Source organism: Macrotis lagotis, chromosome 8, assembly GCF_037893015.1.
Source record: "Macrotis lagotis isolate mMagLag1 chromosome 8, bilby.v1.9.chrom.fasta, whole genome shotgun sequence".
NCBI classification, from domain to species: domain Eukaryota; kingdom Metazoa; phylum Chordata; class Mammalia; order Peramelemorphia; family Peramelidae; genus Macrotis; species Macrotis lagotis.
In genome coordinates, this window is record NC_133665.1 from 165,507,977 (window position 1) to 165,523,930 (window position 15,954).

At 38.5% G+C, this 15,954-nt stretch overlaps 1 protein-coding gene across 1 annotated transcript in view; it reads left to right on the plus strand.

The window, feature by feature from the left end:
• The first annotated feature begins 4,016 nt into the window (after positions 1-4,016).
• Positions 4,017-15,954, plus strand: part of SUCLG2 (succinate-CoA ligase GDP-forming subunit beta) — a 412,323-nt gene continuing 400,385 nt past the window's right edge. The window contains exon 1 of the mRNA XM_074198779.1: positions 4,017-4,145. Within this exon, the coding sequence (XP_074054880.1) occupies positions 4,059-4,145 (87 nt within the window). The 5' untranslated portion in view covers positions 4,017-4,058. The remainder of the gene's footprint in view (positions 4,146-15,954) is intronic.

Consider the following 15,954-nt stretch of genomic DNA (forward strand, 5'->3'; position numbering starts at 1 on the left):
CAATGTTGTTCACAACTTTCTATTTAATTTAGAGATGGAAGTATTATTGAATTATTTGCAAAATATTCTACCTCTTCATCATCTATATCAGAAGTTGATGAAAAATTTTCCATTATTTTCTTGGGGGCCTATTGTAAATGCTTATCATGAGCACTGAAATCCACAGCAATCATGAAATAATGTCTCTTTTTGCTTGGGTGTATGATTTTAAAAACATTCATGATATTTTTTTATCTCCTATGAGAACATGAGTAATCCTTCCACATTAGCTGCTATCTCATTCTTTCAACTTATTTCAGTTATAATGAGAATATCAAGATTAATATGAAACAAGTCCTACAGGGATTAAATCTAATTGATCACTGGATCACATTTAGAATGTCAAAAGCTTAGTTCAGCTTTATAAGTGAGATAAAACCTTCAATTTTTAGCACTTTATGTTCACTTTTTTTACATTTGGCATTGGTACTACAGAAACAAAAAGAGGCTGCACAAGGCTGTAAATTATTTTTTTTTTCTTATTTCTTTGCTTTATGTGTTTCCCTAGACAAAGAATTCAATATCAAAAAGTCAGCATCCTGACAATTAGCTTTTCTGTCCTCACATAGGCAGGTCCTCAGTCTCATTTCTAAGAATTGGAACCCAATCTTACATGGTAGAAGGTTCTAGAGTTGTTGCTCAACCAGTGTGGACTCTCTAGTCTCTTAATTGTCTCTTAATTCATACTGACCATTATTTAAAAAGAAAAAAAAGTCCTGAACATTTTAACTCTTTACCAGTTCTAACATGTAGGTTAAATAAAACAATCTTCTAAATTTTAGCATTCATTAAAATAAAAAAGAGAGCCTAGAGGCACCCCATTACACAAAAAAATTAGGCATTGGAGAGGGGATGTAGAAGAATGAAATGATGGGGATCCAAAGAAAAAAACCCCAACATTTCCTATAGCCATAAGTTTGGGATCAGTTGCTGAGCAGATTGCTTGCTTCACAATTAAGCTCAATATCAAAAAAGAACTTCTGTCCTGGTAACCCCAGTTCTTATTCAGGCCTGACAATGAATCCAATATTTAAATAATCAGTATCATCCCCACTATCCTCAAAAAAATCTATTCTTCTCTTCTGATAGATAATCAAGTTCTCATTCATTGTTATTGTATGTAATAGCACACATGAAGAATTTCATTTGCTATTACTTGGGGTAGTAAAACTAAGTCCTTTTTGGTTGCCCTCCCATTTAAAAATCATCCTTATATTTTCTTAGAATTAGTTTCAAGCCTGTATTCCATGTAAATTATGGGTGGGGAGATATATATATATATATATATACATATATATATATACATATATGTATGTATATATACATATATATGTATGTATATATACATATATATATATATATAAATGTAAATGCATATATGTATGTAATGCTCAAAATCTTCATAGATTATATCAGCAAAAGGTAAATGTGTGTCAAAATTTTGTCCATAAAAACACTTAGTCCATTTTAAACACCTATTACAGTATGCCAAACACTACAAAAACTATGAATAAACCAATCCCTATTTGCAAGGATCTTGTGTTGTACCAAAGCCATGATCAGATTGTGAGGTGTCTATAACAGTTGCTAGGTATTGATTCATGCATCTCCACATGGGTCTGCTTGAGTCATGCCCTACATATAAATGAAGGGTTTTCAGGTTAAGTTTGAAGACCTCTTTGAAACAGAGGATCCCAACTCACAAAGGATGAACCTTAGATTCAAAGAGGAAATATAGGGAAAAGGTGAAATACTACAAAATTCTAACAGGGTAGAAGACACAAAGAGAATTGAGGTGTTCCTAAACAGAAGGAAAACAACTGGCAGAGAAGGCCCAGAAAGTTGAAAGAACCTTGATAACAGGGAGAAACCAAAAGGAAAGCAAATGTATTAAGTTATGGGAAGAGAGCAACATGTGAGAGGAAGAGTGGTTTGAAACAAAAAATGGACATAACTATAACATGCAAGAAATCTTGATGAGTCCAAGGCCATGCTTTCCTGTTTCATAGGAATCCATTATATCTAAGATGGTGGCAGACCTCCATGCTGTGTTCTAGTCATCTTCCTGTCAAGTTATGAGAAGAATAATCAGATAAACTTTATTATTATTATTTTTTTAAAGAACTTGTCCATTAAATCCCCTATGGCTTTATTCAATAATCCATGACTTCCTAGAACAAATTTTTTTATCTAGCCACTACTCTATATGCTCTCTCCCTCTATGAGCATATATTATCCTTGAAGGTGGGTACTCTATTTCTTTGTATCTCTAGGGTTTAACATAATGCTTGTCATATAATAAGAGCCTAGTAAATCCTTGTCTCTCTGAGAAAGATCAGAGTGTCAGTGATGCATTTTCCCTCAAGAAAGAGACTGGGGACCCTTCTAGTAGTGTTGTGATGAAATTTAAAGGAAGCACTTTGAAGCATGTGTAGATAGTTTATAACTGGTTAGCGTTGACTGATCTTGTGGAGAGAGGTCCTTTGAATTAGGAGTGACAATACAGTCAAGGATCAGTAAATAAATCCAGTCACTAAGATCTTAGTCAGGGTGCATCACTATGCTTGTTGGTCGTGGTTCCCCACAGTGGAGAAGAGTGGGGAGCCTGCTTCCCTTAGCGTTGTGATGATGTCTAATGAAGTGCATTGACGTGACTATGGAGAATATGTAGACATAATGCAACAGTTTCCAAGTTGCTAACCATAAGACAAATGGCAACCTCTTTGGTTCACTGTAACCACACAACTGGAACTGGAAATAAAGAAACAGCTAGACCACCCTTTGTTTTTCTTTCTCATTTGGGCCCTTTCTCTTGGCATGATAACTTCAGTGAGAGATGATGGAAAGGGGTGAGACCTTGGACCCTCTCCCTATCCGAAGTTGATGTGTGACCCTGAGCAAATGGGCCTCTGTCCTTTCCCCCACTGTATGCTTAGATGATGGAGATTGGCCTTGAAAGGGCAGAAGAGCAACTGCCCAGAGCATTTGAGGATCTAGATGTACAGGAACCCCATCCGTGACTGGTTTCGCAGTCCACCCACAATCAATCCCTTCAGGAACAGGGACCTTAGGGACTCAGCACAGCCTGTAGTTGAGATTAAGCTTCATCCGCAGGTGCTTATGCTGAATTTAGACATAAACTTGGTGTGATTAATGATCTGTAGAAGCTATGCTGATTCCCAGCCTTCTTTTCCCAGACCAAAGAGAATGTGCCCTAAAAATATCAGGGAAGTGACAAATATCTGGACATCTGCCCTTGCTATAGTTTTAAAACAAATTCTCTGTTTTAAAAGGTTTTTGATCATATTTAGTGAAATAAACCTGGAGTACCACTCTTCATTGGGAGCTGACAGTGGAGTTTGGCATCTGGAATGGGGGCTGGAGAAAAGAGAACAAGAGAAAAGAGAACCTCAGGACTAGAATGAAGAGAACCTGGACCCCGAGAATCTTGAGGTGGGGATGAAAGAGCGCAGGGAGTATTCAGGATACTCAGTCATTCATGTATTTTTCAAGGCCCATCACAATGAAGTTCTATCCCAGGTCCTGAGATCGGAAGACAAAAGGGAAATCCTCCGCGACCTAATTTCTCTTCTCCTGGATGGCTACAACATGAAGCAAGAGAAACATACAAAGTACTAAAGTAATTTCAAGAGAAACAAAGTATAAAAGTGAAGGAGCTCCTGGAAGATCCCGTATGGCGGTGCCCGAGTTGTGTCTTGGAGGCTTCTAGTGAGTCTGCAGGATGGACCTTTCCCTTCATCTTCTCCCCCTCCTCCTCCTCCCCCCTTCCCCTCCTTCCCTCCTCGGTTTTTTTTCCCCTTTCCTTCCCCCCTTCTCTTTCCCTCTTCCTTTTCCTCTTTCCCTCTTGCTCTCCCCCTTTTGCCGCCTCCTCCCTCCCCCTCCTCCTCCCACTCTTCCTCCTCCTCCTCCTCCTCCCCCCGTTTCTCCGCCCGCTTCCTCCTCCTGCCCCTGGGGACCAGTCCTTGGCCAGTGGCCCTCCGCCTACTTTCCTGTCTAAGATGGCGTCCCCCATGGCAGCTCAGGCCGGGAAAGTTCTGCGGGCGGCGTGGGCTCTCCGACCGTGCCTCCCCTTGGGCCAGTCCCAGGTGAGTGGGGACCAGGCCGGGCCGAGCCTGGCCCCCCCGATCGGCCTGCGTGCTGCCTGCGGGGTTGCCCCCGCCTCCCCGCCCCATTGCACCCCTTCTTGCTTCCCCTGTGCTGGCAGCCGTGGGGAGCCCCGGAGCTCAGGATGCCTGGGTGCCAGCACCCCTTCCAGCCCCCAACTCCCCCATCCTTTCCTGCTTGCTCCAGCTCAGGCCAGCCCTGGGACTGGCCCTAGAGACCGCCCCCCCCCCCCCGGCCGGCCAGACACAGCTGCCCACTGGGCAGCCACGTGTTCTTACGGAGTGCTCCTGCCTGGGCAGAGCTGGGGAGCGAGGGCCGGCTCCCCGCGGACCTGCCTCCCCCCGCTGGCCCTCGCCTCCTCTGCGTCCCCGAGCCGGGCCTGCCCTGCCCCGAGCCCGTGCGGTCCTGCTCTGCCCGGACTCTGTCCTGCCGGGGCCGGTTTCCTTCCTTTAAAGTCACCGGCTGGAAACTGACATCCAGCCAAGTCCGGGAAACTGAGTAAGGCAAGATGCTCCCGCTGCAAAGGGAGAGAGAGAGGTGCGCCCCCAGCCAGGGCCACTCTGCTGCTCACTGAATCTGCCTTGTTTCGGGGACCCAGGAAAGGCCGAGGCCGGGGGGGGGGGTGCAGAGAGAGACAGACAGACAGACAGACACAGAGAAACAGAGACAGTGAGACAGACAGAGACAGAGACAGAGACAGAGAGAGAGCAAGAGAGAGAGAGAGAGAGAGAGAGAGAGAGAGAGAGAGAGAGAGTGAGAGAGAGAGTAGCAGAAAGCAACTCCTGACTGAGAAGTTCTGACTTGTAAGTAGTTTCACTTTGCACAGGCCACATTGTTTGCAGCCCGGGGTGCAGCAGGCAGGGCGGTGATTTCAGAGTTCACTTACTGATTGCTGAAAGAGGGAAGACAAGGAAGATGGTTTTTCTTCAGCTTTCTGTTAAAGGCAGGTCAGTGGGTGATACAAGCAGATCCCAGAAATGTCCTTGTGCAGTCTCTCATTGCTAATTAATGAGTGCAGAATTAGTGCTCATGCAATTTTAACCAGGACATGCACATTATGGTTTTTTAAGGAAATTAAAAAAATAACTGCTAATGATTTTTGAGTTGCTCTTCTTTTTTAGCTAATGACATCTGCAATCACCCCCCCACCCTTTTTGAGACTTCTATTTTCTTAATAATGCAAATATAAAAAAGAGATAATACTTATAGCTATAATGTGTGACAATAAGGTGGGATGTGAAAAATGATGGAGTTTCTTATTGAATTAAAATTGCTGGAAACTTGTAATAAAGTAAGAATTCTTTATTGGTGAGACTATATGGTGATCAAACCCTATCATTATTTAAGCTTTACAAACATTAACAACTACATTTCTATTGGTTAAAATACATTTGACCAGGTGACATAAAAAGGAAACCTAAAGCAAGTGAATATTCTAGAATATTCTACTAAAATGTACAAAGCTATTGCTGTACATGCTTATGAGATTGTAAGCTCCTTTTGGGCAGGGGAAATATGTTGCCCCCTTTTGTGTTCCCTGTGTAAGCTAACTGGGACTTGAATTTAGAAATTGTTCAATAAAACTTTGTTCATTTAAAGTGAATTGTGCAAAGTTATTTTCAATTAAAGTTGGATAAAGCTTAATGTTGGAAAAAACGAAAGTGATTCTGGACTCAAGGTTTAGAAGTTTCTATTGTAGATACACAAGATTGATACACCATCTCCATCTTATTACTCTGCTTTATATCCATCAAGTTGATTGATTGTTACCCTGTGGGTCCAGAAGGAAAGTTGGAAAGAAAGATAAGAGGAATTCCAAATGAGAAGGATGTTCTTCAAATTCATTTAAAAGAGTATTTAATCTGTCATTCAATATGCATTTATGAACGCCTTGTTGTTACATTTTTAGTTGCATCCAACTTTTCATGACCTCTTTTAGTTTCCTTGACAAAGATACTAGCATGATTTGCCATTTCCTTCCTCAATTCATTTTTACAGATGAGGAAACTGAGGCGAACAAGCTTAAGTGACTTGCCCAGTGTTACACAGATAGAAAGTGTATGAGCTGGCCCTTATGTTCCAAACACTGGAGATGTTAAATACTGGAGACACAAAGAAAAACAATAGAAAAATGTCCACGATCAAGCCCACTGACTCTAGTCAATGAATAAACATTTATTAGGTGCCTACCATGTACGGGCTTTGTTCTGGTGATAAAAATGTGGAATAAAGTAATGAAGTGGAGAAATCAGAGAAGTGTAGCCAGGTGAGAAATGAAATCTCTTAGCTGAGCTCTCTCCTTAAATGGCTTATTAGAGTTCTTGACTTCATCTTTGTATCAGAGGGACAGTAACTTAAGATGAGCTCGAGTACCAAGGCAGATGGGATCTTACAGAGTGAAGAGGGTTTCCTAAAGATCTAAAATGACTTGTCTGGGCCCTTTTAGAGAAGTTCTAGACAAATGCTGCCATCACCTCTGACACATACTAGTTATGACATCCTTGCCAAGTTTCTTAATAACTCAGAGGCAGCTATCATTACAATTGTTACCCTATAGGCACTGAAGAAAAGTCAGGAAGAAAGATAAGAGGAATTCTGAATGAGAAGCACATTATACAAAGTCACTTTAAAAAGTTGTTATTCAATCTGTCAACCAGTAAACATTTATTAAGGAATACATGGAAATATTAATATATATTGGATTGGGACATGCCTTATAAGACCATCTAAATACTTGATCTTTCTTCTGGCATTATCACATTTGACCAGTCCATGGAAAGGGATTTCCCAACAAATTCTACTCTTTCACAACTCTTATTGCTGACATGTTTTTATAGACACACAGATCATAGATTTGAAAGTTTGAAAAAAGTTTGAAAAGGTCTTACTGGGGGGAAAAAGTCTTACTGGTCATTTCATGTAATCCCCTTTTTTCAATGAAAACATGAACTGAGATCAGAGAAGTGATTTTTCCAAAGGCATAAGGATAGTAAGGTCAGATTTGAATTCGAGTGTCCACTTGGTGGAATCTTCATGGTACCATTTATACTCTTGTAAATCTTGTCTAATGTCATATTTCCTTTCTCTTTTGTTTTCAATACTTTATGATTCCTTCACAGAATCTCAGAGGCTAGAGGGACTTCAGAAATAGTTTAGTCCAATTACTAACTGAAAGTGAATTTCCTCCAGCATCTAGAAAGAGTAGTCGGTCTAATTTCTACATTGAAAGGGTCCTTGCTATGATGTCCTGAATCCATTGTCTCCAGCAAAAACTACCCTATGGTATGGATGACAGTAAGTCACACAAAAGTAGGTACCTGGTAGGAATTCTGTAAAGAGGACTATATTCTGTAGGTAGGATCCCCACTGTATCAGCACAATTTTGGCAACTGTACTCTACATTCATCAGTAACACTTTTAAGCCCAGTCTAATTACACCTTCATTTTTTTTCTGTCCTATTACTCACTCAGTTCAATTCAATAAGGAATTATCCAGGGCATCTTAGATACCAGAAATTGTGATAGGGTAAAAGAATACAAATATTAATCTGGAACCTGGCCTTGTTCTTATGAAGTTCACATTCTGTCTATAATACCATATAGCAAGATGAGAAAATACAAAATATTGTGGAAGAGAGAGAGAGAGAGAGAGAGAGAGAGAGAGAGAGAGAGAGAGAGAGGGCTGAAAACTGAGATGAAGGACTCACGTTGAAGATCCACAGACTGGAACATAATAAAAACTTAATAAATGCTTGTTGACTTAATGATTGGTATTTGAGTTGAATTTAGAAAGTAGTGAGGAAATCTGAGAGACTGAGGTGAGGAGAAGATCATGACAGACACAGAGAAGCAGCATCTTTTTGAAGGCAGAAGAGTAGGATGTGACAATAATTTTCTTTGTGAATTTGTGAAATGTGGAACCCCTTCATTTCTACATATTGCATATATGTTATTTCTAAATCCCTATAATATATTGAATATGTTATTTCTATAATACATTTTATATGTTCTATTTGTACTATTTCTCTATAGGTGTGTTATTTCTTTAAATTTGCATCATATTTCATGATATGATATATATGTTATTTCTATAATTTAATTTGCATATGTAGTTTAATGTTATGATATATATATTATTTCTATGGTTTCTATATTACATATTTGTTGTTTCTAAAACTCTATAGTATATTATTATGATTTTTGTATGTTGCTTCTATAATTTTTATAATACATTATATATATGTATATATATATATATATATATATATATATATATATATATATACACACATATGATAAATACTTTGGGCTATAGCTCAGGGAATCAATGATCTCATCCATGGGGGTACTCAGTCCAACAGATTGTAGTCCTCCTCTTCTTTCTGTCCTCATCGTGTCTATGGCCTCCCATAAACTGTCAGTGTGGGTCCAACCCAATGAAATACAGGCTTTCTCTCGATACTTATATATAATAGCATTTTGTATTCTGTAATGCATTGAGTCCTTTATTCAGTAAAGATTCTTGAAATGACAGTGAGAAAAACAAATATTATAAAAGAAAACTGGTTCAACCTTTGACCCTTGCTGTTGTACGTTTCCAAACTACTGATTCTCCTTTAGTTTTCTGCCCTCTCTTAGAGGAGGGGAGGCAGAGGGGGAGGATGGATGCTTGCCTTATAGGAGTGAAGGACCAAAGGTCATGTGCAAGTTTTTATCAGCTAAATGAGGTTACACAAACTGCATTGTAATGTTGCAACCTACTAGCAGCTTTCTTGCCCAGATGAATAAATATTTTTCCCCCTTTTTAAATGAAGTGTAACAGCAATTTCAACAGTTTGAGCAGGTGATTCATTGTCCTTGATTTAGGAGGAAAATGGTTGACCTTTTGTGTCTGAGCCTGATGTGATATTCCCCTCGTTGGCAGCCACCAGAGGAGAGTTAGGGAGGGCAGAGAACACCTTTGTCTTCTGTCTTTGTATCTACCTCAGTAGCACCAACACAATGTACTTTGCATGTAGTGAGTAATTAATAAGTGCAAACTGATTCCATGACTGTAGAATTAATACAATGACATATTTTGATTTAACTAAAGAAAAATTTCCTAATAACTGGAACAACCCTAGTAGCTAGTAAATTCTTAATCACTGGAGGTTTCAAGCCGTAGTGAGACAATCTCCAAGGGGGGTTATAGAAGGGATTTTTGGTCAGGCTAGAGTGTTCAGCTGGGTGCAATGATTTCCCTGCTTCGTGATTCTAATCAAGTCACTTAACTCTCTAGGCCTCAGTTTCCACATCTGTAAAATGAGGTTGGATTGGATTCCTTCAGTGATCCTTTATGGGATCCTTCATGTTCACCACAATTCTTGTTGCATAACAGGTATTTAACATATTTTTGTTGATTGATTCATGCCTTGGAATAATTTCCCAGGACATCTAAGTCGAACTCATTTTACCAGTATCATTTTTTTTTGCAAGGCAATGGGGTTAAGTGACTTACCCAAGATCACACTTCTAGGTAATTATTAAGTGTCTGAGGTCGAATTTGAAGTCAGGTCCTCCTGACTCCAGGGCCAGTGCTCTATCCCCTGTACCACCTAGCTGTCCCTCAATATAATTTTATTAACATTTATCTATATGCATATTGATACATAGATCAATTGACCCATATCATATATCTATCTCTAGCAATTATCTATTTTATTTGTCGCTACCTATTTCTATCAATAATATAATAATAAATAACCGACGCCTACAGAACGCTTACGTACAATGTATTATACTGTCTTTCCAATCATTATCTTATTTGATTTCCACTACAATTATGGGAGGCAGGTGTTATTATTATTATTATTATTCCCATTTTCCAGATGAGGAAATTGAGGCCACCAGCGCAGTGGTGAGCTGTCCTATCATTTTCTGGTTCTTGATGGAAAGTTCTCCTCAGAAGGCCTTTCAGAGATAAATGCAGCTCGGTTCATGGATATACTTTTATGTAAAGTTCTTTTGAACCTTGCTCCAACCTACCTTTCTGGCCTCACGATAGTACATTCCTCCATTTCATGTGTATTGGTGTTCACACAAGCCCCTCTCTAGACTATTTCCTATATCAGTAAAACATTCCCCAAATCCAGCAAGAATTGATTCTGACTCCAAATCTGATCTTTCCTAAAGCAGCTGAGGGATATTCATGGTCCCTTCTATCTCCCCCACCCCCATCTTTTCTTCTTTTTACACATCTGACATATTATTTCCCCTCCTCCTTCTTCTCTTCTCTTCCTTTCCCTGTTCCATTTGCATCAGTGGATCTCAGTCACCCTTTGTCGGATCTAGTTTGATTTGCTTCACTTGAATAGCAAGTGGGACCTAATGAAAAGTCCTCCAGGGAAGCGCCAGGTGACATATTGACGAGTCCAATGAATGATCTGGTTTGGACGAAGAAAAACCCTCTTAATCTATAGTTAGGGAAGAAAAAAAGATTCTGCTAAGAAGAATCTACTATCATTTGATATTTACAGAGGCCAAATGAGATGGAAAACTGAAGCAACTTTCAAAAAGATGATTTTAATTCCCTATTCTTGAATACCTGTGCAAACTGGCTATTAAAAGGAAATAGAAATTCTTCTGGAGGACAATCCTGGTTTACTGTCCACATTCATTAAATTCATTGAATTATTTTTTGTTCCACATAGTTAGTACATTGCATAGAGTGTAGGCCTGGAATCCAAAAGACTTTTGTTTGAATTCTGCTTTGGACACTAGTTGTATGACCCTGAGTAAGTCACTTAGTTTCCCTTAGTCTCAGTTATCTGTAAAATAAGAAGGAATAAATGAAAGGAAACAGGCATTTTAAAATAGCTACTATGTGCCAGGCATTTTACATGTATTTTTCTCATTTGAGCCTTTTAACAACCCTGTGAAGTATTATTTCCATTTTTACAGTTAAGGAAACTGAGGCGGACTAAAGTTAAGTGATGTGTCTTGGATCACAAAACTAATAAACATTCATGGTTGGATTTGAACTCAGTTCTTACTGATCCCAAGCCTAATGCTCTACCCACTGCTTCATTAGCTAGTTGTCTCTTCTTCCCTGAGTTGTTGTAAAGATAAATGTGGTAACACATGTAAGGTACTTTGCAAAACTGAAATTATACATACACCTACATGCACACACATACATACACGCACATCCGTATTTACATATGGATGCATATGTATATATTTATATCCACATTATTATATAATGAATGAAAAAACACAGGAGAGTTTCAGGGTAATTGATGATCATTTATTAATTGGACTAACAATAAATTGATGGTCAGTGGTTTCTCTCAGGAAACCTAAGACAAAGACATGGAGAGACTGAAAGTCTTAATGTACTTTTGGAAAAGGGAATGCCCCTGTGAAAATTAATCCCGATCAATGAACATTTCATGAAGAGGCGGGCCAGATATCTTCAACTCCTCCTGCTAAGGATACAGCTTATCACAAGACTCAATCACTTCCAGCAATCTGGACAGGGCACTATCTCTTCATCCAGACTGCTCTTTTTTTTAAGAGTTGAGTCATCCTAAATTTCATGTCCTTGGGCAAGAACTCACCCAGACTGGTTTCAGTTTATTTGCTAAACAGAAGTAAGGTCTCCTAGCAGAGACCTACTCAAGATCTTGTAGCATGTTCTCCTAGGGTGGACAGATTTGGACTCTGCATGATATAGGCTTCTTTCCCCTGTACCATGACATGTCTTTGCACATGATGATCATGTCATGATCCTCTAGGAAAATAGTCATAATATTTATGGGTGAAGAAACATCCTCTTAGAAACTTAGGTATTATGAGCAAAATATTTCTAAGAGTTGGTAGGGACCCCGATAGCCAACTAGTCCAACCCCAACCTTCGTTGACTACATTCAGCTACCTCCTGCCTTGACCTTGGTTCTCTGGTCTAGGTCCTGGCTGTGTGGTACATTGCAATTGCTAATCCACTCATAGAATACTGAACATTTGCTTTGAATTTATTCATGGACTTCATTATATACTTGCTGACATAAATAGTGGCTTTCATTATCTCAAAAACTACTATTTATCTAAGAAGAAAAGATAAGAAATTTCTCTGATACTTAGAGAAGAATCTAAAATTTATGGAATGAAGTGAACCAAAGGGCAAATGCTGAAGGTCAACTAAATCCTTCATGTTAACATGGTTCTGAACATGCAGAATTTCCTCTTACTTTCAGCGTGGACTTTGAGAGATAATCATGAACAGCCCAGTTGTATGGGATTTAAAAAGTGTGTTTTCTACTTGTCTCAGATTGCCAAACAAATATTCAATTTTTACCCTCCTCCAAGGAATAGCACAAATAGGCCTATAATGAATACTGTTTAATGAATGGACCAAGTATTTACAAGGTCAGATTTCTCTTTTTAACAAAGCTAGAACTTTTTTTAAAATGAAAATATACAAGATGGGAAAGTTTTGGAGTCTTAAGGGTACAGCATCAGAATTAAATGTCATGTAAATCCTAGCAGTTGGATTATGTGGGTAGCAGTTAAGCTAAATTCAAAGGAGTTCCTCTTTAGGAGGATAAATTGCTTAGCCATGGCAAGTCTTAAAATAAAAAAAATATATATATTTATTAAGTGTTTTGTGTAGACCATGGATTTTCTTAAGTTCTCAGGGAGACAGTGGAAGGGCGAACAGAGAGATAGGTATTCAGGGTAAATTGGAGGTACTATCAGAAGGAAGGAAGTAGCATAGAGGGAGATTAGAAAAGTCATCCTACAGAAGGCTGGATTTGAATGGACACTTGAGGCAAAACAGGGAAACCAGAGGCAAAGAGAGGGAGTACTTCAGTCATGAGCAGTAGCCATGAAAAGCCATGGAGTAGGGCGTGGGATACTATGACTACGGAACACAGAGAAGGATCATATCCATCAATCATGGAGTATGAGGAAGGGGAAAAATATAAAATGCCTGGAAAGATAGGAAGAAGCCAGGTTATTAAAAGGCAAACAGGGGAATATTTATATTTGATCCTGGAGGTAATAGGATCTATCTACCAAATCAATAAGTGACTGGTAACCATCATCAGTGTGTTCATACTCATATAACTGAATTTTTCCCTTGCTGAGACCTGACAGAGTTTGTCCTCCATTGACAAAACTTTGCAGAACTCAGGATTACTTCCATGCCATCATAAGGCACTGGAGTAGGGCTTTAGAGAAGTGTTGCTACAACCACTTGAAATAGAAATGTTTTTTCCTTAATCATGATAATGATGAATTGATGATTATAAAACATCATTAAGATTTGTAAAATTCTTTAAATATATTACATCATTTGAACCTTGCAATTCCCTACTCAGTAAGTTGCTATTTTTAATTTCTATTACTCTCATTTTATAGATGCAGGACCTGAGTCTGAGAGCATTAAATGGCTGACCAATGTCAAATACTTGGTTTCTGAGTAAAGGTTTGAATATTAAATCAGGCCCTCCATTCACTGCTGTACCTGATTTTCTTTTCTTATTTCAATAATACCCTATGTGATATAACTGAGTAGCCTATGGCTCGAATGCTTTCACATTTTCTCCATTCTTAGCAATGACATCTTTCCCGGTACATCATAGCTACTACTTTTTATTCTTTCTTTTCTTTGTTGAACTGGACCCTGTATCATCCTTTTCTCCTTCTTTCTTTTCAGAAACCTCTGTCTTCTGCCCAAATAGGGTCTTCTCTTTGCCTTTAATCCTTAAGTCAACAGGACTATTAATGAATAACTTCCAATGTGAATGACTGGGGGGAGTATTTCATTTGTCGAACATTCATACCTTGGCAGTGGTCCATTCCTATTTAACTTAAGTATCCTACACTGCTTCAAGTCATACAATCCTCATTTGTATGACGAATTTTCTGACCCCCTCTGATAGCTAATGTCCTTCCTCTCTACCTGCCTCGTATCAAATGATATAGATGGTGGTTCTTCCTTATACATGTATTGTGTTGATGGCCATTAGTACACCAGATACTCCCCTGATACTTTCATTGCAAGGTGAGATCCTTGAGGATTATTTGTCTTTGTATCCCTAGCAACTAGTACCATTCTCAATCATTAATAGGAAATTAAACGTGCCAGTTAGTTGATAGATTGCAAGGGAGTCTCAAGTCTTTATTTCATAGAATTTCTCAAAGATGTCCCTTTGTCTTCTTCCCACCCCAACTTTATAGCTCTATTACTAGAAAAGATTGAGACTACAGTAAATAAGAAGAGTATATATGAATTGGAAAGGGGAGAAAGGGAGGAGGGACAAATTTCACAGGATGACCAACTTCAGAAGTATTTTCCTGAATAAGAGTCCTAAAAAAGAAGTCCTTTAGTGCCTTCTCTTCTCTGTGAACACTCTTAGATCCACAGACTTACTTTCCTTAGGTATTGTTAGGGACTTTTCTGTTTTTCATAGGTAATTTATCTGTCCATTTTCTTAGGTAAACCAAATCCTTCTGGATGCCATAGTTGCTTTTGGGTTTCTGGACTTTGAAAGATTTATTCAGGTAATCCTCCCATATTGAGAAAGAGATTGGGAGACTCACCTCAACCAAATACTAACTGATAAGCAACCCAGAAAAATATATTAAAAAAAATGAAATCTTTAAGATTGTTTTCACTTCAGCAAGGAAGCTATTAGTGGTGAGCACTTCTTTACGGAGCATTCACACAGAGACATTCTGATTTAAAAAATCATTAAAATGGATAAATCTAATGAACTGAAAAAAGAAATAAACTTTAAAATTGTATTTGTGCCTTTAAAATAAATAATAAATGTAGTCTCCCTCCCTGAAAGAAAATGTAGCATTAGGCTATTTCTTTTATATATATATATAAATAGAATGAAACTTGGCATTAGATCCAAAACTTTGAAAGAAATTCTCCTCCCTTATCTCTAAAAATACACAGGACAGCTAAAAGCTACTTTGGTGAATACTAATTCTTAGATGAGAATGTTAGGCTGTTTCCTGACCATTCTAGAGATAATTTTACATTGATTATTAATTTATTATGCTTTATCATTAAAAATTCTAAAATTTAGAGGTATATGTTAAGGGGAATATCTTTTCTATTCTTAAAAAATAGCTGATTTGGGGGCAGCTAGGTGGAATGGTGGATAGAGCACCAGCCCTGGAGTCAGGAGGACTTGAGTTCAAATCCAGCCTAAGACACTTAATAATTACCTAGCTGTGTGGCCTTTGGCAAGTCACTTAACCCAGTGCCTTGGAAAAAAAACCTGATTTCTATGGTGCAATAAAATTAGTATTTATTAAATCCCAACTGTGTGTAAAGAGCTACAAAATGTTGGAGGAAAGAGGAAAAGATAAAATATGACTCTCATTCCCCCAAAATTAACATTTAATGAATGCAGGAGGGATACAACATGTTTTCAGAGTCATATACACACAGGCATTTGTGGAATGAGTGAACATTAACAAATAGGAGTGGGGGTGGGGGAGACACAGGCTAGACTTCCGAAGGAGATAGGACAGAATTGAGCCTTGAAAGATTTTACATACTAAGATTCTAGGTACTAAGTGTCACTCACTGTTATCTTTTATATATTTAGCCCATGTTTATTGTATTGCCTTTCCTTATGAAGTGGATAGTGATCTGATTTTGGAACCTGAAACACCTGAGTTCAAAATCCTACCTCTTCCTTAGTACATCTTCTGACTATATAGTTCTGGGCAAATAATTAACCTCTTAGTGTCCCAGGCAAGACTTTAAATTACAAAAGTGGGGCT